General features: G+C 41.2%; 1 protein-coding gene across 2 annotated transcripts; it reads right to left on the bottom strand.

The window, feature by feature from the left end:
• Window positions 1–11475: 11475 nt before the first annotated feature.
• LOC121918934 (membrane-spanning 4-domains subfamily A member 4A-like) lies at window positions 11476–22344 on the bottom strand. 2 transcript variants are annotated; one of them, XM_042444993.1, is made up of 7 exons: window positions 22225–22344; window positions 21700–21823; window positions 21152–21307; window positions 17420–17476; window positions 15664–15816; window positions 14429–14554; window positions 11476–13672 (listed from the first exon to the last, which is right to left on the bottom strand). In XM_042444993.1, exons 2-7 carry the CDS (start codon window positions 21757–21759, stop codon window positions 13607–13609), a joined length of 618 nt encoding a protein of 205 aa, XP_042300927.1. In that variant the 5' UTR covers window positions 21760–21823; window positions 22225–22344; the 3' UTR covers window positions 11476–13606. The 2 variants fall into 2 exon arrangements, with proteins under 2 accessions (XP_042300927.1, XP_042300928.1); XM_042444994.1 differs by lacking the exon at window positions 22225–22344 and having other exon boundaries at window positions 21152–21262; window positions 21700–21906.
• Between the last annotated feature and the right edge of the window lie 514 nt (window positions 22345–22858).

Here is a 22858-nt window from a genome sequence, read left to right as displayed (position 1 = left end):
GCCACTGTCGGAGTGTCCTTGGGGCTTCAAGCCCCAAGGACATCCCTTTCCAGGCCACAGGGAAGCGGCGTTTTGCCACTTCCTCGTGGCCTGGAAAAGTGACAGATCAGGGCCTCCGGGGCTGCAGCTGTGGCAGCTCAGGCCCAGATCCATTGGGAAAAAGGGCGGGTGCAGGCTGCCCCAAAGGCAGCACCAACAGCTGCACCAACAACACAAAAGCCCCTTTCTCTCTTTCCCCGCCGCTGTCGGGGTGTCCTTGGGGCATGAAGCCCCAAGGACACCCCTTTCCAGGCTGCAGGAAAGCGGCGTTTTGCCACTTCCACGTGGCCTGGAAAAGTGGCAGATCGGGGCCTCTGGGGCTGCCGCTGTGTCAGCTCAGGCCCTGTTCCGTCAGGGAAAAGGGCAGATGCAGGCCGCCTGAAAGGGGCAGTCTGTATCCCACCTAAGGCTACTTAACTAAGGGCCCAAACAGACAGGCCAAAATAAAGCTGCTTCAGGTCACTTTGGAGGTATGATGTTTAAATGCTGCATGCATCCTAAGAGGCCAGAAGCCACGCAAAAACACACTCCAGTCCCAAGGACTGGAGTGCAGCTTTGGTGCAGCTTCTGACCTCTGAAGATGCATGTGTTATTAAACATTATACCTCCAAAGTGATCCAAAGCAGGTTTATTTTGGTCTCTCTGTTCGGGCTCTAAGTAACTTCTGGCCTGATGCGCCCCATCCAAACCTGATGGACACAACAATCACCAGTACTCCAATTGCTGGACAAGGTACTGTCTTCTCCCCACACACCTAAAGAATTCTGGAATTGCATTAGAAAATATAAAATAAAATAAAACCACACTCACACCCAATAGGCACACTGGGTAGAGCAAAGGGCTGGGAGGCAGGGTTAATGGGGAGTGTAGAAGAGAGAGTGATGGCAGAAGCAGCCCCAGTCACATGATTAACAAGACATGTGATAATGGCTGCTCACAAACTGGTATTTCCATTTTCTTTGACTTGCGTGATTGCAGCAAAACCGGGGGTTATGTGATGATATCCTAAATCTCTCCCTTCACATACTTATGACATCTTATGTTCCCGTCTTCTCTTTCTCAGCAGGCCCTGCAATGCTGCCACTCTGACACTGATACAAAGTCTCAGCCTTTCTTGGTTTTGTGGTGATGGTGGTGATGTTTAATTGCCATCTTTCAAGCATGTTGTGCTTCTTTTTATACTTTGTAATGTATCTGATTACATGCCATAATAGTGTTATTAACCCATAAGCACAAATGAAGTGGTTTTTGAACAGGGCAACCTGACACAACTGACTAACATGATAAACACTTTTGTTTTTTACAGGCGAAAGATATCAAAAATGAAGGGGGTGGTGTGGTGTGGTCCATTGCTCTTCCTCTCTCACCTCTCACAATGCAACATCTGGACAGTGATGCATGCACTGTAGTGATGTTGTGCTGCAGTAGTGTTATTATGGCTTAATGAGTACACGTGAAACCGTTTTGACCAGGACAACATGAAACAACTGACTTGTGTGATAAGCACTTTAGTTTTTCATAGGAGAAAGACATCAAAAATGGTGGGGGTGGTGTGATCTCTTTCTCTTCTCAATTTCTTGTGCCACCTTTTGAAATGAGAGATTTGGGCAGTGGTGGGTATGCCATAATGACATTGTGGTATAATAGTATTATTACAGCTATATTTTTTAAAATATATATATATTGAAGCACACATAGCAGCAGCAGCAGCAACAAAGGAGGTAGCCTTGTGATGTTGCAAGCAGTAGGCAATCATCATAGCTGAATACATCCTGCTTATACTGCAAATTAGCAAATCCACTTTCTTCATCTAGTGATCCCTGGATAGGGGGTAATTGTGTCTTTGGATATTATCACACCAGCCCCTTTCACGCTGCAGTCCTGCAAGCCAAAATAAAATGGCAACATACTGATTTTGGGGCAGCCACCATCACACATCTTCCATTTGCACAATGGAGGCTGCTGTCCTTTAACCCCACCCTTGCTCTCTTATGCCTTTTTCAGTATGTCTTTAGGGTGTTTTTTAAATCAATTTTTTGCGCACTTATGGAGCTCTGCAGCCTTTAGATTTGATTTGAATTACACTTTCTGAAACAATTTTTTTTAAAAAAAATTGAGGCTTCAGAGCACCAAAATTGCACAAAAATCAGGAACTTTTTTAAAGTTAGGGGGAGGCAGGAAAGGGAGGAGGAGAGGACAGTGACACATGACTGCCAATCATGCAAATGCTCTGGGAAAGGGTTTTTGCACCCTGGGCATTGCACGACTGGCAGTTCATTCACAGGTTTGTCCTGTGAATGAAAAGGGACATCTCAAGGACAGGGCAGCTATGGGAAGGAAGTGGCATCATGTGTTTAGCATCACCAGTGCTGCTTCCTTTCCATGGGAATCACAGTTTGAAAGCCACATGTGATAATCTCCATTGTGTAATGGAAAAAAATATAGTACTGTAGTCTGATGGTTAAGGCTATAGCTTCATCCATCCTGTGATTCTGAGCTTAACTTTGCACCCCTCACCACAGATTCTACTGTATCTCTTGGTCACTTTCAAGGGAACAGCAAAGTGTTCTCCAGAATCTTTATCAGTCTTTTCTGCTGCCTCCTTTCCAAGACTTCAGATGAAGTTAACACTAATGTCTTCCCTCTTTGCTCCATTTGTTAAAAACAGTTGTCTCTGTGCAGATCAGCTCATCCTGCCTAGCCTACAAACTTCCTCCTTGCTAGCCTTCCCTTCTGCTATGTTTTTCCTTTTCAGTTCATTTAAGATGCCTCTGCTTCTCTACTTTTATCATCCTTGCTTTTGTAGGATTGCATTACTGAGCACCTCAAAGACATTTCCTCATGTGAGGCATAAAGTTTTATAATGCAAAAATGAACTGGAACATACCTTTGCAGACTTTTTATGAGCAAAGACTAACACAACAATAATTTCCTTTCACTTCTCTTTCCTCAGTCTCTTCTCCAGAATCTCATTTACTGAGTGTTCTTTAAACAGCAGCCAGACATGCAAACTGCTTCTACTGAAAAATTATTATTACAGTACTATCGCTATCACCATCACCATCTCTGCTTTTGAGTCTTCAAAGCACTAATGCTTCCAAAACCATTGCAAGTCAGGCCAAAGTTATCATTCCACTCCTGAAAATAGCAGCTGGCTACAGGCTAATGGGTGAGTGTGTAGTCAAGGTGAGATTTGAATTAAGGGATTCCTGGTTCATATTTGTCTGACATTTTGCACTGTGTAGCCCTGAAACCCTTTATGTAAAACCTGTACTTTCCAGATTATATGTGTTTCTTTTCCATCAAAACACCATCACATCAATAGGGAAAAACTAGTTGATATTTTAAGCTCCACATGTGAAACACTCCCTCCCCCAAACTGCACTGCATCTTGAGTTGCTATCAGGCAATATGGAAGCCATGCTTATTCCCTCTGATCTGCTATAGCCATTTATTCTGACACACATGACATCCCTTGAGGTCATGAAAAGATTGAACACCTGAGCTTTATGAGCTATCTTGCTGTGCAGGTCTTTTAGAAGCATCAAATCTTAGAGTTGGATGGGGCCACAAGAGTTATCTAGTTCAATCCTCTGCCATGCAGCAATATACAATTAAAGCATCCCTGAAATATGCCCATCCAACCTCTCTTTGAAGACCTCCAAGAGAGTCTATTCTACTGTCAAACAGCTTTTACAATAGGATTTTTTTCAGTGTTTGGACAGAATCTCTTGTGATTTTAATGTGCTGGTTCATGTTCTGGTTATATGGAGCAGCAGATAACAAGTTTGATCCATCTTATTTACTTACTTACTTAATTTCATTTATATGCCACCTTTCTCCTGGAAAGGTATCCATGGAAGCTTCTACATGACATCCCTTCAGATATTTCAAGATGGCTACCATGCCACCAAAAATATCATGTTTTCTCTTCTTCAACCGAAACATACCCAGCTCTCTAAGTAGTTCTTCATAAGGCTTAGTTTTCAATTTTTTTATCATCTTACTCGTTCTTCCCTAGACATTTTCCAGCTTGTCAATATCCTTCTTGATATACCAACATTTTACATGTCATATTTTAACTTATAAACTGCTCAGTTCTCCCCAAGTCAAAGGAGAGAGCTGGAAAAGCAGCTGACATCTGGAAAACAGTGAAGATCAGCATCACACCCAGTCCTGTTGGGCACTTATATTTTTACAATTGGGCATATGCCCACAGGAATTAGAATTGGGCAGTTTCATAATGCCCATATCCAGTAAAGCGTTGCTGTTACGCTACTCTATGGGGAGCCAGCAAAGTGGCCATTGAAACCAAATAGGAACATTGTGCATCAGCCCCATTGTGCAGTGGGACACCAGGTAGGACATGCAAAGGGCATTGGGACACTCTTACCAGTGTCCTATTGGACACCTTTGCAATCCACTCACAGGATTTCTTAGCACCTCTGCTATGTAGCTACATTTATGTAAAGTTATACAACATTCACAGTGACAGGATTCTGGTCATCATTAATTAGTTTTGAGCATGAGTGCACACAAACACACAGACTTTTCTATCCTGCCTTTCCGTTGTGTGTGGCTCTCTCTGTTTAGACTGGATTACTCTGCCACATGTTAATGTTGCTGTGGCTCTATATAGGTCATGTAACAAAGAGACTTGTGGAACCTTAAAGACTAATAGAAGAAAGGAAAGCTGCCTTATATTGGTCCACCTAGCCTGTTCCTGACAGCTCTAACTGGCAATGCCTTACCTGGCAGCTCTAACTGGTGCCTTGCCTGGACATGCCACAGTGGATCCTTGTTATACGCTGAGGTTTGGTTCCAAGATCCCCCATGTATAAAAAAATCCATGTATGCTCAAGTCCCATTAAATATAATGACATAGCAAAATGGTATCCCTTATAAAAAATGAAAAACCAGGGTTTGATATTTGAAATGTATACTTTTTTTGAACATTTTCAAACTGTGTATGCTTGAATCCATGTATAAAAAATCCATGTATAAGATGGGCTGACTGTATTCAGTATCCGCCTGTGAAACAACCATCCAGCTTCCACACATCCTGAGTGGTTCTGCAGCCAGGAGAAGAGAACTGGCACTACAATGCTAGATCTCCAGTGAGTTGATTTATACAGTGCATCTTCCCAAATCTTCAGCAAGATGCTTTCTATTAGTCAGTTACGGGCCAGCCAAATATATCTTGCTGTTTGAGGTACCATTACTCACCCATCCACCTACCTCATACATCAAGGTATATACTATGCAAAACAAACTAAGAGCATTATTGCATGAGAAAAGAGAGCCAAAATGGAGTGGGAGAATAATGGCTTTCTCTATGCCTCTCTACATGCTATCATAGCACTTCTGTTCTCCTTCCTGAGGGAGACAGATGTAAAACCATGTCTTTTGTTGAATGGATTTTTCCAGTGTGACAGAGGGCATACTTTTGCTAACATCTCCCTTGGGAAGAGAACAGAAGTGCTACGACAGCATAGGGAGAGGCAAGGAGAAAGCCAGTACTCTCCCACTCCATTTTGGCTTTCTTTTCTCCTGAGATAAGACTGAGTTGCTGTGGCACATGAGGCCAAAAAAATTAAATAAAAAATAAAATCTGGTAAGTATTCCCCTGCCTGCCAATAAAAATATGCATAACAGTAAATAACCATTTTCTGCCCATTCATGATATCCTATATTATTGGCTCCATGGGAACATTTGTTACTTGAGGCAGTCTTTTGTCGTAGTCTGTTGCTACTGATGCCTGCTTTTTCTGCCACAGGCTGCTGAGTCCAGCCATCTTTCCACTTTTTCATATTCCTCTTGATTGAGCATCATTCGGAGGCATAGTAGGAAATTAAGAGGCTGGCTAACATAGTCCACTAGGACTTAAAGTATGCTAAAGCTTTGAAGTGAACATTTTTATCCAATCAATTATCAGAAGAACTATTCAGGCCCAACCACAAGACCACTGAAAGTGTTAAATACGCAACAAACCACTGCCTAAAAGGAAGACAGAAAATTTTGTTTAACTTACAGCCTCAAAGAGTTCCTGGGACTCAAACCTGACTGAAAATCTATCCCTGACTGTGGGCCCATTGGGGTGATGCTGGTAACTGAGAAAAATAAAAATAAATGAAAGGCATACTACACATGGTCCAAGGCACTGTTTCCTTGCTAGAACCAGAACAAACAGACCTAGTTGCCATAGTTGGAAGCAAAGAGGTATCAACGCCTGTGTAAAGTGATTTGTGATAGAGGGGAGCCTAGATAATGCCTGTCCTTTGTTTCACTTCTTTGTAAGTATCTTTCTCTGGTCTGTGTATTCAAGCCTCTTGCCTTCTTACCTGCAGAGATCATTTCCCCCTTCTCTGAAAAGTTAATTCATTTCTTTGTTTTCTTTATCTGGGAAGGGAGCATCCATGGGACTCCAGTCCCAATAATGGATGCTAGCTTACACCTACATTTAAGAACTAGGTTTTTTTTAATTTAGGTCAACTTCTTTTTCTATTTCCTTCTTGTCTGGAGATGAATTTTCTGAGAAAATAACTTTTTTTCCCTTTTTACCTTACAGGAGCATCCAAAATAATTTCTCCTGTTTCTACCCCAAGTTCATATTGCACTAGCCCTCCTGCACTCTGCTCGATTGTTGTTGTGTGCCTTCAGATAATTTCTTTTGACTTATGTGGACCTTAAGGCAAACCTATCACAGGATTTTCTTGGCAGAATTTGCCCAGAGGGGATTTGCCATTGTCTTCCTCTGAGGCCGAGAGCGTGTGACTTGTCCAAGTTCACCCAAGTTACCATGGCCAAGCGAAGATTTGAACTCTGGTCTCCCAGTGCCCAACACTCAAAATACGCTATGTTTTCTCTCTACTTTGCTAAAGAGAGATGCCAAGTATTCCTAACGTCATCCCTCACAAGATAAGAGGGGGGTTCCCAATTTAAGGTTTAAACAAATTATTATTTTAAAAAATGGTAAGGTTTCAAATAATCTGTATGTGAAGTGAAACAAAATGCATGTGGTTTCTATGGTTACCCATTCTAGGCATGGAGCCAATCCTTTTGCTTACTTTTAATTTTACTGATAAGGCTACCCTAGAGAGAGTGCCAAAGGGCCCTGCCAGTGTAAACAATTGCTGACCGAATGAAGGTGCTCAAAAATAGAAGGCAAACATCTCAGCTGGAACACAGATAACAGAGTGGGAACTCCTCAGAAAAAGAGAGGGAGTCCAAGGTACTAACCTCTGAGCTCTCTAAAGTACTGTAACTCCTTGGCCAGAGTACACTATCCTCCGCATGGAAAAGACTGCCACAGATTGCTTTATTAAGAGAATGCTGCATATCTGGTTAATAGATCCAGGGAACAGAGTGAGCTAAACACTTTAACATTTCCAACACTCTTATAGAATGCCAGCTAAAAAATGCAGATGATAAAATATGCCATCTGTTTTCACTATGAATGCATAATAGCATATGCTGATTTATTATAAAGTATCTGCTTACTGAAACGTATATGTTGTTTTTGTTAACTGCCATTAAGTCACCTTTGACCTATGGTGATCCCATGAATGAGAGACCTCCAAGCCACTTGTCAGGTCTTGCGGGTTCAGGTCTGGGGCTACCTTGGTTGAGTCTATCCATCTGTAATTTGCTCTTTCTCTTTGCCTACTGCCTTCTATGTTGCCAAGCATTATTGTCTTTTCTAGTGAGTCAGGACTTCTCATTATATGGCCAAAGTATGACACTTGCAGTTTAGTCGTCTTGGCTTCTAGGCAAAGTTAAGGTTTGATTTGCTCTACAATCTGTTTGTCTTTCTAGCAGTCCAAAATATCCGTAGAACTCTTCTTTAGCACCACATTTTAAGTGATTTGATTTTCTTCTTTTCAGTTTTCTTCATTGTCCAGCTTTCACAGCTATACATTAAAAAATTGGAAACGTATTACCATGGGCAATCATTAACTTCTAACTTCTTGCTGTTTCATGAGTGCAGTCTCCATTCTGATTGTCTGAACCAAAGTATAGAAAGCCTTGAACTATTTCCATGTCTTCATTGCCTACTTTAATGTTATGTAAATTATCTGTGGGCATTATCTTTGTTTTCTTAGTGCTCAACTGTAAAACTGCCTTTACGCTTTCTTCCTTAACTTTCTACCAAATCCTTGCTATTTTCTGCTAGCAGTAAATTGTTGATGCTCCTTCCTCCCATTTTCTCCCAAATTTCCTTCCTCAGAGTTTAATCCTGCTTTACATATGATATTTTTGGCAAGTGAAGGGGGACACTTGAGGGCAGCAAAACAGCCTCAGGCATCCTATGCTCCATCCTGCAAGTGTCCTAGGAATCGAGTGGTTTGAATACAACAGCTGTAGAGAGGCTAATTCAGTCCAAGTCAGCCACAGGATATCCAGCAGGATGAAGGGAGAAGCAAGAGAGTGGTTCACTCAATGAATGATGGGAATGGGTTTTCAGAATCTGAAACCTCCTGCTGGGGAACAGGGCTACCTTCTGCCTCAGCCCCCTCTGACCTGGAGAGACCACAGTCATCAGGAGCTGCAGATTCTTGGCAACTTGGCTCCTCCTCTCCATCTGAATCCTTAGACCCTTGAGGGTGAGTTATGACACCAAGGGCCATATTCCCCTCCCTTATTAATAGACGGGCCACTGGGATGAATTATTTCCATAACCAAAACAGCCTCCAAATGTCCAGTCCAGATAAGTGTGTGAAAAAGCCACATTACCTTTTCTCCATTCACTCTGTTCCCAACAGCACACACATGCCAATCTCAGTGGTTTAGTCTTCATGCAAAGTGCCACAATAAACCATCTGTGACTGGCTAGAAGACTCTTGTAATACTGGCCGAGGGAACTGTTATGGTTAAAGGGCTTTATTGCCCTCTCAAGAGACCTTGAAAGGTCATAAACTAGTACAACACACACACTGGGAAAATAAAATAAAATAAAATAATAAATGTACCTCAATGCTCCGTAACACTTTCTAGGAGATCACAAAAATGGCCCAAGGGCTGGACTTTGCACACTCCTGGCTTAGCCCATCCACAGAAAGTCTACTTTCAAGGACTACAGCATACTCTTCAAAACTCTCAATTTGGCAAGGACAATCCCAATTAATCCTGTGTTGTCTGACCTTTCAAGCTGCTTTTAAAATGTCCCTGAGTTTCTCTCTCTTCTCACTTTCCCTCTTTGTCCTCATCTTACTTCAGCTGCTTCAAACTGAGTTCAAAATGCAAAAGTAGGGCAGAAATCTGTATCAGTACTTAACTCAGTAACTTCTCTTGGCCCAACATCCCCTCAACCAGAATACTCTGATCACCAGCAGAACTAACCTCCTTCTTGCTTCTAAAGTAGGTCGAGAGGGAGTTGTAACTGTGGCAATAGTATCCAAATTGTGGCTAAGTAGTGGTCATGAATATGAAACAGTTATCTAGATTTACTTATCTGTGAAGACAAAACAATTTGCAAGACCTGGACAGAGCTGTTGCTAACAGGGTGACTTTAAGGTCTTGTATGAAAGCCAGCATGGCGTAGTGGTTTGAATGTTGGACTATGACTCTAGAGATCAGGGTTCAGTTCCCTACTTGGCCATGGAAACCCACTGGGTGACCTTGGGGGAGTTGTTGTCCCAAAGGCTAACTTCCCTGCATCCTGGTCATTTTCAATATCAAGTTGATATCAAGAGGGATGTTTTAGGTATGTAGCCAAGGAGGCATCCCCAGTGCAGGAAGCTAGCCATGTCATAGAAGGACATCTGTGACCTTATAAGGAGAGCCAACAGGCTCAGCATGGAGGAAGACCAAGAGCACATGACCAGGATAGATTAATCAAGATAGAATCTGCATAATTGTTTTACTGATAGGAGTGATGGTGGGTGATAGATTTTGGGCTTTCAAATGAACAGAAGCCCAATAGTATTTCCCTCTGAAGGAGATATTCCATTGTTCAGAGACATTTGCACTGCTTATCTGGTCATTTACAAGTTCCCTTCTCATTCTTCCCTCCTGGAAACTTCAGTTTAATTCCAAAATCTGCCCCGGGATACATTATGTCCTATAAATATGTTTACCAAGGCACCACCAATTTGGTCTTGCTTGGGATTCAAACAGACACTCTGTCCGTATCTTGCTTGACTCCTCAGCACTGCTGGCAGCTGCTGAGAAATTTCACTTCTCAGAATCCCCCAACTGAAACCTTTACTTCTGGAATTGATATAGTGTTATCTTCTGTAATCCAAAACTCACTATCTGTTACCACCTTTTGTAATGTTAGTTCGTGTGTGTGTGTGTGTGTGTGTGTGTGTGTGTGTGTGAGAGAGAGAGAGAGAGAGAGAGAGAGAGAGACACCATGCTTTTGTATGCGTGGCAATTCCCTTTTACAAATAAAACTACATTTTGGGCTTTCATAATGGAATTGTGTTTCTTGGAGCTGGTATACACAGGTTTGATCCTTACTTTGAATTGCCCAAACCCTCTCAGCTGCTGTAATCGAGCTAATAAAATAATTTTTGTTTTTATTTATATACCGCTATTCCAAAGATCATAGCGGTGAACAGCAAGTAAGCTAATTAGCAAGTAAGCTAATTTGCCCCCAACAGTCTGGGTACTCATTTTAGTGACCTCGGAAGGATGCAAGCCTGAGTCGAGCTTGGGCCCTTTTGCTGGTCTTGAACTCGCAACCTTGTGGTTTTGAGTAAATGGCTGCAGTACAGGCATTTAACCACTGCGCCACCAGTGATTGTGAGTGAGTCACACACTCTGAACCCGAGAAAAACTCATGTTGTATTAGGTTTGTCTTAGGCCACCATAAATCAGAAATGTCTTGAAGGCACATAGCAACAACAACAACCATTCATTGAGTTGCCATAAGTCAAAGTCGACTTGACAGCAAATAACAACAAGTAAATAATTTTTAAAACATCTGCCAGGTCTTCATTTAGTCTTGTTGCAACTGCTGTTGCAAGGTTTCCTTAAACAGTAGAAATAATAGACAGCCAAGAAGTATATTCCTTAATTACACTACCACATTCACACAAACACACACACTTATTTGATACATTTTTCTCCTGCCATTCCCCCAGTTGACTGATGGCTCAGTGAGGACACCAGATTCTTAATTGGGTGTTGTTTTGTGAAGTATTGAATGTTATATCTACTTCTATCTTCTCTTGAAGAAGATTATACACTTTGGTTGTTGCTTTGCCTTCAAGGGATGTTACATTCTAAAGTGTTATTTTGTCTTTGACTTTGTCTTTGTCTTTTCAAAGGCATACCCATTTTAGTCTGGAAAATCAGTATACAAAGGGATCTTGGAGCACCTTTGAGATTAGCTGAAAGAAGTAGGCTCAAGCCTAAGAATGCTCATGCTATCATCTATATTTCAGTTAGTCTCAAAGGTGCTGCAAGATCCCTTTGCACTTTGTGTCTTTTGCTACTCAACATTGTTGCTCAGCCTTTTGGGGACACAAGACTCATTGTTGCTTTCCCTTCATAGGATAATAGGCTCTTAATTAGCTGTTGTTTTGTGAAGTTTGAACTTCTGATAGAAAGTGACTATCTGTTGCTCATTATATTCACTGGTAGTTCAATATTAGAGAAAGAGAGACCATTACACTTTGTAATCTAGAGGACTGGAGGAGAAATTAAATCAAAAAAGTCATATCAGCCCAGAAGTAAGCAAGCATAGGGACAGAGCAACATGGATCCACCCCTATACACATATAATTCCCATTCAATTTGGTGAGAGTTGTTTCTAAACAAACATGTCTTGAACTACATTTCAGTAATAAGGATTTTAGTGGGCTGTCGGTTTTAGCCCAGTTTGACATAATATGAAAGATAGCTTCAGTATGAGAGCTAGCAAAATTCCTATCAGAAGTATATTTATACTTTCCATGCAATGCTGTGGTTTCCTCTGTGTCAAACCTCAAAACAAAAGGAACAAAACTGGGGTATTCTTTTTAAACAGCAAGTGTTTCAAAGGAGGGCTGAGGATAGATGTTACTGGATCTGGGGCAAGAGACATGATGACAGCTCCCTTCCTAAATTTGGCAACAGACATTATAGCCATCTCTGGTTTGCTGAGATACCAACATTTATTTTGCAATGTGTTTCAACCTTCGGGGTTCAAAGAGGACCTGGCCCTCTAAAGTCCAGGTCCCAAGAAGTTTACAAATCCCAACCAACCTGTTTAAATGCTACCAAGGATCCTTCAGGATCGTGACCATTAAAAAAATTACATAAGCAACTTCATTTTGGCAATCAATTCATTTCTATTAAAATGTTGCAAAATTCTTGATTGTTTTTCCTGCAACATAACACATTGCATTAAGCAAGGGTTTTAGGGGAACCCTGCTTTATTACAATCAGGAAGCATGCACCGTTACACCACTTGATCATGGCAAGTCTATTTCATCAGATGCATGAAACATTATTATCAGTGTGGCAGATTTCCATACCCATAGTTGGGGGTGGGAATAGTAAGGTCAGAAGAAAGTACAGCCAGTGATCATTATTTTACTAAGGGGGGTGGGGCGCATTCACAAAACAGTTGTTGTGTGACAAACATAAATGTAGTGGGATTAATATGCTGATGAAAAATAAAAAGGTCCCCTGTCAAACCACGGGTGATGGAGTTGAAGCTGTTAATTTATTTTAATTCAGAAGTTGGGTTTTTTTTTAAAGGCACTGGAAGTTTATGCTACAACAAATTTCTCAGTCTTTAAGGTGTCAAAAAGCCTCTTTATACATAGAACTGTAAATTACCTTCAGAATACTGGGTTCTGTTATTATCTTCACTTTGTTTCAGATGTTTCACCAACACATGAGCAACAGCAATGTACTCACAGAGCCATCCTAGTAGCTCTTTTGGGGGAGAGCTATTTTCCACAACAGGAATCTTGAGGACACAAGGCCAGATTTCTCCCTGCAGTGTATTATATTACAGGGTTTTAGCTCAGAGTACCAGCAGTTGCAGGTCTAAACATGGGTTAGAAGGCTGCATTCTGCAGCCGCATCAGTTCAGACTGCATGTCACCAGTGGCATAGACAATACTAAGAAAAAAAACATGGGGCAGAAAAATACAGTGGTTCCCCCCACATTCACCGGGGTTAGGGATGAAGGACCCCTGTGAATGCTGAAATCCTCATTTTTTTAAAAAAACCTATTCTTTTAACCTAAGAACACCTCACTAGCAATCTCTACGTCCTCCAGTGCAACTCTATGGTCAACATCTGACAGACATTGATCATAGAATCATGCTGGAAGACTTATAAATGCCTAGAAAAGTGTTTTCTCTAGCAACCTTTAGGTTCTCCAGCACAACTCTATGGTCAACTTCTGGCAGAATTACACTGGAGGACCTAGGTAAGTGATCAACATACAAAATAATACAATCCACTGTTCTCATATCCAGGTGTTTGGGAAACAGCAGGTAGAGAGAAGAGGGCAGAAGGGCAAAAATCCAGTATATTTTCCATAGGTGGACAAAAAAGTCACTTGTTGGGACAGCTGTTATAACAATTCTCCAGGGGCTCTTGATTCAGGCTCACTAGCCAGAGTTACAGTTCAGGTTCTCGGTTTACTTCTGTGGAACTAGGAAAATCTCTTGATGCTGCTGTAATGGGCTGTAAAAGAAACACAGACTCAGGCACTTCTCATGACCTAGAATAATCTACTTTGCTCTCTTGGCCTCTTTCCTGCTCCACGAAAACGGAAACTTGCCAATATTCAAGCCCCATTGGCTTGAATGGTGTTGTGTGCCTGCAAGTGCATGCAGGCACACACAGGCCATTTAGTTCCCCTCCATTTGCCCCCCACAAATATGCAAGGGACATGGATTTCAAATGGAGGGGCCACTGTATATATACTTTTTAATATTTAAATATTTTGTTTCCCAAACAAAGGCTGAAGCCTTAGGAAACTTTAATAACTCCACAGTAAAGTCTCAAGTCTAGTTAATTTTCATTCACTATTACTGCTATCACAGGCCCTTTCACAGCACACAATTATAGCACTATGATTCCATTGTGACTGCCATGCCTGGGTTTGTAGTACAGAGGAGCACTAGAGCTCTCTGAATTTTAAAATCTCTGCCTATACCAGAATTCCATAAGATGTTGTCATAGCAGTTAAAGTGGAATCATAGCACTATAATATGAAAAGTGAAAGGGTCCCTTGTTTATCATGTGCCCCCTGAGGCAGGTCTTGGAATCAGCTACAGAGTTTGGTGAAAGTAGGGGCTGGGTTGTAATGGCCAAGCTAACCTATTTCTAGATCCCTGTCTCTACTCTTGTCCATCTCCATCTCATTATCTCCTTCTCTTGCTCTTTCCTTCCTCTCTTGCCATGCCTGCCCACCTGTAAAAAACATGAAGAAATTACCACATCATCGTTGTCTGTGCTTTGACGACACACAGCTTTGCATCCGAAGGCCGCCATAGAGATACCAATAAAGAATCCTAAGGAGGTTAAAACTAGGACAATCCCACGCATGCCTGTACAACAAGTCTGAAAAACAGAACACGAGGCAAAGAGCAAGATATCCGTTAAATTAGCCATCACTCAAGAGGCAAAACCTCCAGCAGCTACGAACCACATTCTTCTATACATACAAAAACAGGTCAGTATTATTGACAGCAAATTCTGAGATGTTTTTGCTTAAATGAAACTTGATTTTAAGAATATCACCTGCTGCACTTGGTATAACTGTATACTGCCCAACAAGAGAACTAAATGTAGAAGTTCTGAAAGAATTCATAATGAAACACTCTATGGTCCCCCCCAAAAAAAAGCCACAGGAAACAATAACAATCAGATGTAGTAGCTGCCATTACTTGCAGCTTATGTAGCCTCTCTCTCTGAAAGCATATGTACATGTATATTTATATTTATATGTATTGAATCCAATTTTGGGAGAAAGGTGGGATATAAATCCCTTAAATAAATAAATAAAAATAAATAAATAAAATATGTAGATGTGAATGCACCGTAGAGACTTAAACTGCTTTGACAGCTATTCCCTTGATCCAGGGAATCTGAAATCATAATTGTGTTAGGGGAGCTAGGAACCTCTGAGAGATCATCCTTAGTAGCACCACCAGACTCCAGTTCTCATGATTCTTTGTTTTGTCCTGAAGAGATGCAGATTGTCACGCTGATGCTGATGCATATTGGCATCACTGTTCCCTTTACATTTTGGGATGGCAAATCTCTCAGAGTCATTTTAACCCTTGTGTTATTCACACATGCCATTGTTTCAGGATAAAATGGAGCCGCCTCCATTCCCTTGAACTCTACAGAGTGATTCGAATCAAAGTGTATTCACACTGCTGAAGATGCGGATTGATGCGGATCATTTAGGAAAACTCAGGGGAAAAAATGGTATTGAATATCCTGGGTTAAGTGCTTTTTTGGTAGTCCCCCAGTCTAGTCTCCCATGGAAAGGAATACACCAAAGCTTTATATAATGAAAACTTTGTGGAAAAAGTTATTTGTATAGTATGCACTGGCCACCAAATGGAGATCTTTTTGCTGAATATGAGATTTTCAAAGGTTTTTCATATGAACTTTAAAATAGCTATCTAAAGTGTTGCCCTTTGATACAGAGGAGTACTCACTGCAATTTGATGTAGCATTTGACACAAAGGATCACTCCAAGAACATTTGATGTCCCGGTTCCGAGGAGAGTATATTAGATCTATCCAGTAGAAAACGTTGATCACAGCCACTACTATTGTACTGATTACATAGATGGTAAGGCAGGCTTTCACCTACAGGAAGAGAAGGACTGATGTTACCATGAACATTTTTAGGTACTTACTTTAATAGTCCAACAAATAGTTAAACCATGCAAATAGTGACATGCTGTATTGCTAGGTTCAAGATACAACTGCTGATTTATACATTTCACCAATGTTGGTGTGTTAAATTTGTCAAAAGAAAATAATTGTGTCTGTTGCTGGATATCTGTCTCTCCTTAATAAATGTAGTCTAGACATGTAATTGTGTCTCTGTTGATCTGCTAACATTTTGGGCACTCATAAAATGTTTATGCCACTAACATTTGGTCATACATATTTACACACCATAGAATCATAGAATCATAGAATCATAGAATCGTAGAGTTGGAAGAGACCACTAGGGCCATCCAGTCCAACCCCCTGCCATGCAGGAAATCCAAATCAAAGCATCCCTGACAGATGGCCATCCAGCCTCTGTTTAAAGACCTCCAAGGAAGGAGACCATGCCTGATCCCTGGAGCGAGTTATCATTCTAGTGCATGATGGTTGCTTGTGATAAAGCTGCTCCCTGAACAGGCAGTCCATTCAAAGAAGGGGTTTATATTCAGAAAAGCTCATGCAAAAATTAAAAAAAAATCAATTATATATTTATATTCTTCCTTCCTCACTTTTATGCTGCCCCCAGTAGTTACAAAACATGGGTGATGCAGCACTGCCACATAGTGGTAGTGATTTGTTAGGAAAGATGAATTCAAAGCCTAAGGATGAGTGAGGAATGCATTTGGTTCATTGTTTAAAGTAACAACTTTTCAGAATTTATATATTTCTTAATAAATTCAACAGAAAGAATTTAGAAAATTAATGTAGAAGAAAATGAAGCTGACAGATCCACTCATTACTCTGAAAGCCTTTTAACAGATTAAAAGCAGAAGTAACTATATTGGCCATAAAGATGGATCCAGACTTTATGTAATACATTTATTAGGACAACCAAAATAGGCATGAAATTGTATATAAAGTTTCAAAACTTGGCACATATTTTTGTGCCTCTAGCTGGCCTTGTAAGTGTTACCATAGTGTGAATTTAGTTTGTTTATTTAATTATTTCATTTATATGCTGCTTTTCTCCAAGAAAGGGACCCAAAGCAGTTCACAAGATAAAAACATTTTAAAGGCTTTACAATAAATATTTTAAAATAATTTAAATCATCTAGATAAAACAGTATAAAATTGATTCACAGTTGTACATGAGCAAAAACAGCACTGAACATGACCTGGCCATTCTGGTCAAACTATATGTTTAGCATGTATTTAGAAGAGTTGCTCCAAATGGTTAAAGATGTTTGACATAGAATTTGTTTTTCTTCACCTATGCTTCTGGCATTTAACATGTTTTGTTTTGTAATGAGTCATTAAGTAGCAAACACAGGCTTCATGTACAAATCTGGTTGCTGAAGTGTATATCTAGGAGATAATCCCATTGTGAGAGACAGGGAAAATGCATTCTCTTTTAAAGCTAGTTTGATTATTTGAAGAGGGGAATCATCATCTATGGGTGATCAGGATAAACATTAAACTAGTGGAACTGGGGTTGACCTCTCTTGCTTCTTCATAGGATTTCCAACAGACTCACCAGTCCCAGGCTGTTGGTTTTGTCTGCGGCAAGGGTGAGGATGCCTGCGAAAATCAACTGGAGACAATAAATGAAAAAATGTGATGGACTCAAGACACGCATACAAAATCACGCAATGAACCTCAAATAGCAAATGAATCCCTATTCTTAGCTGATACCACTATATGCAAGTTAGAATTGTGCATGGGTGGGTACACATGGACACACACAAAATACCTCAGCGTACACTGAAATAATGGAAAGGTCCATGCTTTTATCATGCACTGATGTCACTGGGCATGTGGTTTGTCTTTCTCAATAGATATGTGATGCAAAGGCAGAACATATTAAATACAGTACATGCTGTCTTTCTTGCGTAAGAGGACTGTATAGCTTACTGTATAGCTTGGGGTTGGAGAGAGGAGACTTCAGCATATTGCATACCCTCCAATATTTCACAGATGAACATTGTGACACATGTGGTTGAGCAACTTCAGAATATGGTATAAAGGGCTAGTCAAAAATAGGGCAGAGATTATTAATGAGAAAGAACACACAAAACTGCTATGTGAAGCAGAGAAGCTCTGGAGTGTATGTAGTGAATTTAGCAAAGCCTGTAAAAATGAAAAACTAAAGTCTACTGGGAAGGGCAACATTCCTCCTCCCCTGCCTGCTGAGTTAACTGTGTACTTTTGCTCCTTGAATTGCAGCAGTGGAAGTCAACAAGGAAAGTGGGAGGACAAGAGAGACCAGGACATGAAAAGCATCTGAAAAAGTGGGACACCGAGAATTAATTGGGTCTGTCCCTGCCAAACTGGGACAGTTGGAGAGTATGACATGGAGTGGTCAAATTCACACAGGAGTTTATCACATGTAAAATTGGAACTCCAATCCAAAGCCAATCCAAAGGGAAGGGGAAGCAGTCAATTCGAATCCAAGGCAATTCATGTGATGAAGTATCACATGTGAAGATCGAAATTGTAGTCATTCCTGAGGCAAAGTAGAGCAAGTGCAAAATAAATTATCACACCATGCGGAGTCACCAATTTGAATTGGGACCCTTGCACATGCTCAGTGGGGCTCTGAATGCATCACGAACCTTTGCATTTCCAGGGTGCAGAAGGGGGCCACTTCCTGGTTCCTGTTTCACATGAACGCTAGCTTCACATGAATGATTGCTTCGTGTTCTTGGGCTTTATAGTCCATTTTGGCACTCAAACCAGCACTCTTTCTATGGGCTTTATAGTCCATTTTACATCCAAACAAGCAGCCTTCCCATGGGCTTTATAGTCCATTTTTGCATCCAAACAAGCAGCCTTCCCCAGCGGCATCAGAACCAGTTGCTTTTCCCCCTCCTCGCCAGCATGTCTCCTTCCTATACACACATATGTAGCACAAGCATTCACACACGTTCTATCAATCTAAAAGCACCAGCATTCACACAATCTGTCAAAAAAAAAAATGTTGCTTGTGAAGTGAAGTGACCAGTGCGAGAGGGGAGGCATGTTCCACCCACTTCCCACCCTCTGCTCTGTCCACGTTAAAACACGAATACATTCATTCCCCAGTAGCTCTCTCCTCTTTCCCCAGCAGCATCAGAAACAACGGCATTTCCCCCTTAGCAGCAATGGAAGCAGAGGGAGTACCAGAAGCAAATGGAGCAAAATTGCAGCGTGGCATCATGGAAAATGTGACACCTTGGAGGTTGTGGGGGGGGGGTGTACCAGGACCGAAGCAAAGTTGCATTCCACACCAAGACCAATTCTAATTGGATTCGAATTGACTTTGGAAAAAGATTTTTGAATTCGCCAGTTCAACGAATTCACCTACATCAGGAGTGACAGGAGTGATTTAAGATTGGCTTCGGAATGACCCCCCATAGAAAGCAATCATGTGTGATAATCTATCACATTATAATGTGAACTCGCATGGTTGGGCCTGGAGTGGGTTCGGATTGGAGTTGCAAAAATCCTCATGTGATATCATCCACAGTGTCCACTTCCCACTGGCTGCACCCCTTTGATTTTTTTCCTCCCCCTTATGGAAGCAACCAGAAATTGCCACTTAAAAAAACAAAAACTTGACAACACTGTTATTCAGTCTTCTGTTTGTTTTTTCCATTAATGCTACAGTAGTAGATGCATGTAAATATTGCTATCCCAGCATCTGAATTAGCACTTTCCTTTCAACTAGATCTGGAGAGTAACCAATCTCTATGGAAAACCTACCTTCAACACAAAATAGAGAAAGACAGGTGCTCTTCTATCCCCCATGTTTTAAAGTTCACATGATTAATCCACAGTGGTACATGCATTTCTCATTTGTGCGAAATTTGCCAAGCACAAACATAACCCTGATGCTCTTATAATACACTGGAATATTATTCAATGTATGTGAGGTCCCAGCAAAATAGTTTGTGTCTGTCAAAGGTGGCAGTATAACCTTCCCCCTCCTCAGCCTGTAGTAATTAGACTGGGACAGAGGGATCTTCCACTGAGACCAATAAAATGATGTGTTTCCCACCCCACACCCAGCTGCAATGCAGCAGGAAATTGGAGGGGTGCATATGGCAAGGGAAGAATTAGTCTTTCTTTCCCCATGCCATGCAACCCATAAATTTCCCTCTGCTTAGCAACTAATTCATTCTATTGGAAACAAGGGAATGGAATTTATAACCCTGATTGCTGACCAAGGGGGGTAGAGCAAGGAAATGTGGGATTTTTCTGTGTATGAATGTGTCTTAATGCTTGTGCACACATGTCTATGAGAAGAGGAAGTTTCAGCCACTTCAACTTTGAGCTCACTCCCCTTGGTTTTGCTTTGGCCCTGCCAGGCTCTGGTATGCTCTTCTCTCTCTCCCTCAAAGGCTAGTTACAGAGACTGCAGCTTTTGTGATACACATCTTAATCTATGTTATCTTTGGCTTCAATAGACACACATCTGGAGTAGGAACAGTGCAATTAAGAGGGTGACACTGGCAAAGTCAAACACACCATATGAGCTCAGGACTGTTGTTGCCACCCAACTGAGCCACATCTGAATCATATATGGGCCTCAGCATTGTGCCTGAATTACTATGCCATATTGTGACACCAAGCACGAATATCCATGCACATAACTTGTGCATTTATTGAATACATCCACTTGCATTGGCCTATGGCTAATAGCAATAAACATTTTAGATGCTGGAATATATCCAAGAGAGAGTCTTTGAATCATTCTGGAAATTTTAGCTTCTACAATGAAATCTAGGAACAGGGACAACTGCTGTAGACCACATTAAACTATTTGTATCTAGTGCAGCATTATCTGTTCTGACCTGGTTCTCCAGGGTTTCAGCAAAATTTTCCATTACCTGCTACTGATCCTCTTAATGAGAAACTGAACAGGCTGGGGTTTTTGCCAGCAAAGCACACACTCTTCCACTGAGTTGTGGCTTCTCCATTTCTGAGGCACAGACAGTGATCTTAAAAGCATCTGGGAGATAAGAGATTAGGGGTCCTATGATGCTTAGATCACCAATATTTCCAAGACCTCTGTAGTGAGGAAGAGATACCAATTCCAGAGACAAGTGGCATCACAGTAGTTCAGCTGCCTATCTGCAGTCTACCTTAGGACTGGCCTCCCTCACTACAGAAGATGAGGAATGGCAGCAAGTGGGTCTTAAAGGTAAGGCTGTTCATGGCCATGTAAGTGGTGCTGTCACTCATCTGGAGATTGAAACTACTGGAGATGCAGGTGCTGTCCACTCACCAGTGCAGCTGAATAGAAATGGGTTCCCAGCTCATCCCTGGGGACACAAGGGTAGATATACAAAACAACTCCAAAGGCCACCTGGATCAGCCCAATCACCATCAGAAGGGCCTGCAGATAGGAGAGAAGCATCTTGTCATTCCAAAAGAATTTGTTCTGAGGAAAAAAAGTGAAGGATAGTTGCATGTGCCCCATTTTGAAAGGTGCAGAATGGGATGGGATCAATGCCATATTTATAAAAAGTTGAGTGAACTACATCTTAGGGCCTCGTGTTATAGGCAGCTTTTAAGTACATATTTTGTGGAGTCACTTATGTTGGACATAGCAAAGGGCCCCAGCATGTCCTTCTCTGGTTCTAGATGGGATTGGGGCCTTGGTCACTTAATGGAACAAAGGATAGGGTTTAGCAGGGCCATTTAATTCCCACTTTCAATGTTGTTTTGCATTAAATTCACTCACATGTTAATGATATTTGACCACTGCTAAGCTAGATGAGAAAGAGCTCTTTGTGTTCCTGGGCTCCTAAACCTTCCATGCATAATGCTCACCCCAAAAACTCTGGGATGTCCCCGGAGGAATTTCTGCAGGAGGAGTCCAGCGTCTGACATCACTGCCACAGAGCTCTTCGTATTGAACACGGCAATCACCAGTTCCGGAATACAGTTAGCTGCCCTTCAGATGAAACAATATCAAGTCATAGACTCCCAAAGCGTGCTTTTTCAAGGAAAGGTAAAAGATTCTCTCATATCTAATGGCTGCTTAATCAAGAGAGTCCCTGTTTTCTTTCTTTGTCTTGTTTCTTCTCATACTATTGTACCTGCTGGTCAACTAAACACATTTTGCTGCCTGAGGTAGAGGAGCAAATGACCAGATGCAGAGAACCCAGAGCCAGCCAGCCAGTTTTGACACATGATGCAGAAAATCCCACCGGGACCTCACCCTCCCAGGCAATAAAAATAAAATAACAAATGAAATATTTAGAATTACAGTTGCTTTCTCATGAAGCTCACACCACTTCAAGACTCTTCCCTAAGTTCATCCATACAATTTTACCCAGTTTTATGAATACTCACCTTTGCCAGACTCAGCAAAGAAGATGTATGGTGTGTGATGTTTATCACTCCTAAAATCTCTCTCTGGGACTTTTCTCACCTCTCATCTGGAGAGTTTACAAAGCTGATCTGATCCCTTTGTAACATTACCAGGAAATGTCCCAATCACACCCCATTATGGGCTGCCAGTTGAGGGAACTTTCAACACCCACATTGGGTCAGTGTGTTATGTCTGTTGCAATGAGGACATGAAATGTTCTTATCACCTTTCAATCCAGCTTTAACAAACACACATACACACACCATTCACAGATGGAGCATACCAGCCCACTTGCTGTGGCACATCACACTCCACCATGTTTTTGAAAATAATTTTTTGGACAGCAGGACATATCCCCCAAACCTCCTTTAATTTAGTTTTTATGTACAAATTGTTATTTATTTATTGTCCTCAAAGCCATTTTAATAACTTGTTACCTTTAAAGCAAATCTAAACCTTATTGCCACATACAATATTCTTATTGAAATACAAAGTTTTTCAGTTGCTTGGATCAGGCTTGAACCTTGCTGAAAAAAAGGAAATCCAAGTATATGGAGTAACAGCCAAATACACATCTGCATATTATGTTGTTGTCTGGATTTATTTTTTTGAAAC

The sequence above is a fragment of the Sceloporus undulatus genome, chromosome 1, assembly GCF_019175285.1.
Source record: "Sceloporus undulatus isolate JIND9_A2432 ecotype Alabama chromosome 1, SceUnd_v1.1, whole genome shotgun sequence".
Classification (NCBI taxonomy): domain Eukaryota; kingdom Metazoa; phylum Chordata; class Lepidosauria; order Squamata; family Phrynosomatidae; genus Sceloporus; species Sceloporus undulatus.
Note: the sequence above shows the minus strand (reverse complement) of the source record. Positions and strands in the feature narration are given on the sequence as shown.

What these genes read in the sequence shown, in the direction of transcription:
- LOC121918934 (XM_042444993.1), bottom strand. Translation starts at nt 21,759, where the DNA reads ATGTCAGACGCTGGACTCCTCCTGCAGAAATTCCTCCGGGGACATCCC. An exon ending in AAACCAACAGCCTGGGACTG is followed by an intron (nt 15,817 to 17,419) that starts GTGAGTCTGTTG and finishes CTCTTCCTGTAG; the next exon opens with GTGAAAGCCTGCCTTACCAT. An exon ending in AAATGCTACATCAAATTGCA is followed by an intron (nt 14,555 to 15,663) that starts GTGAGTACTCCT and finishes TCTGTTTTTCAG; the next exon opens with ACTTGTTGTACAGGCATGCG.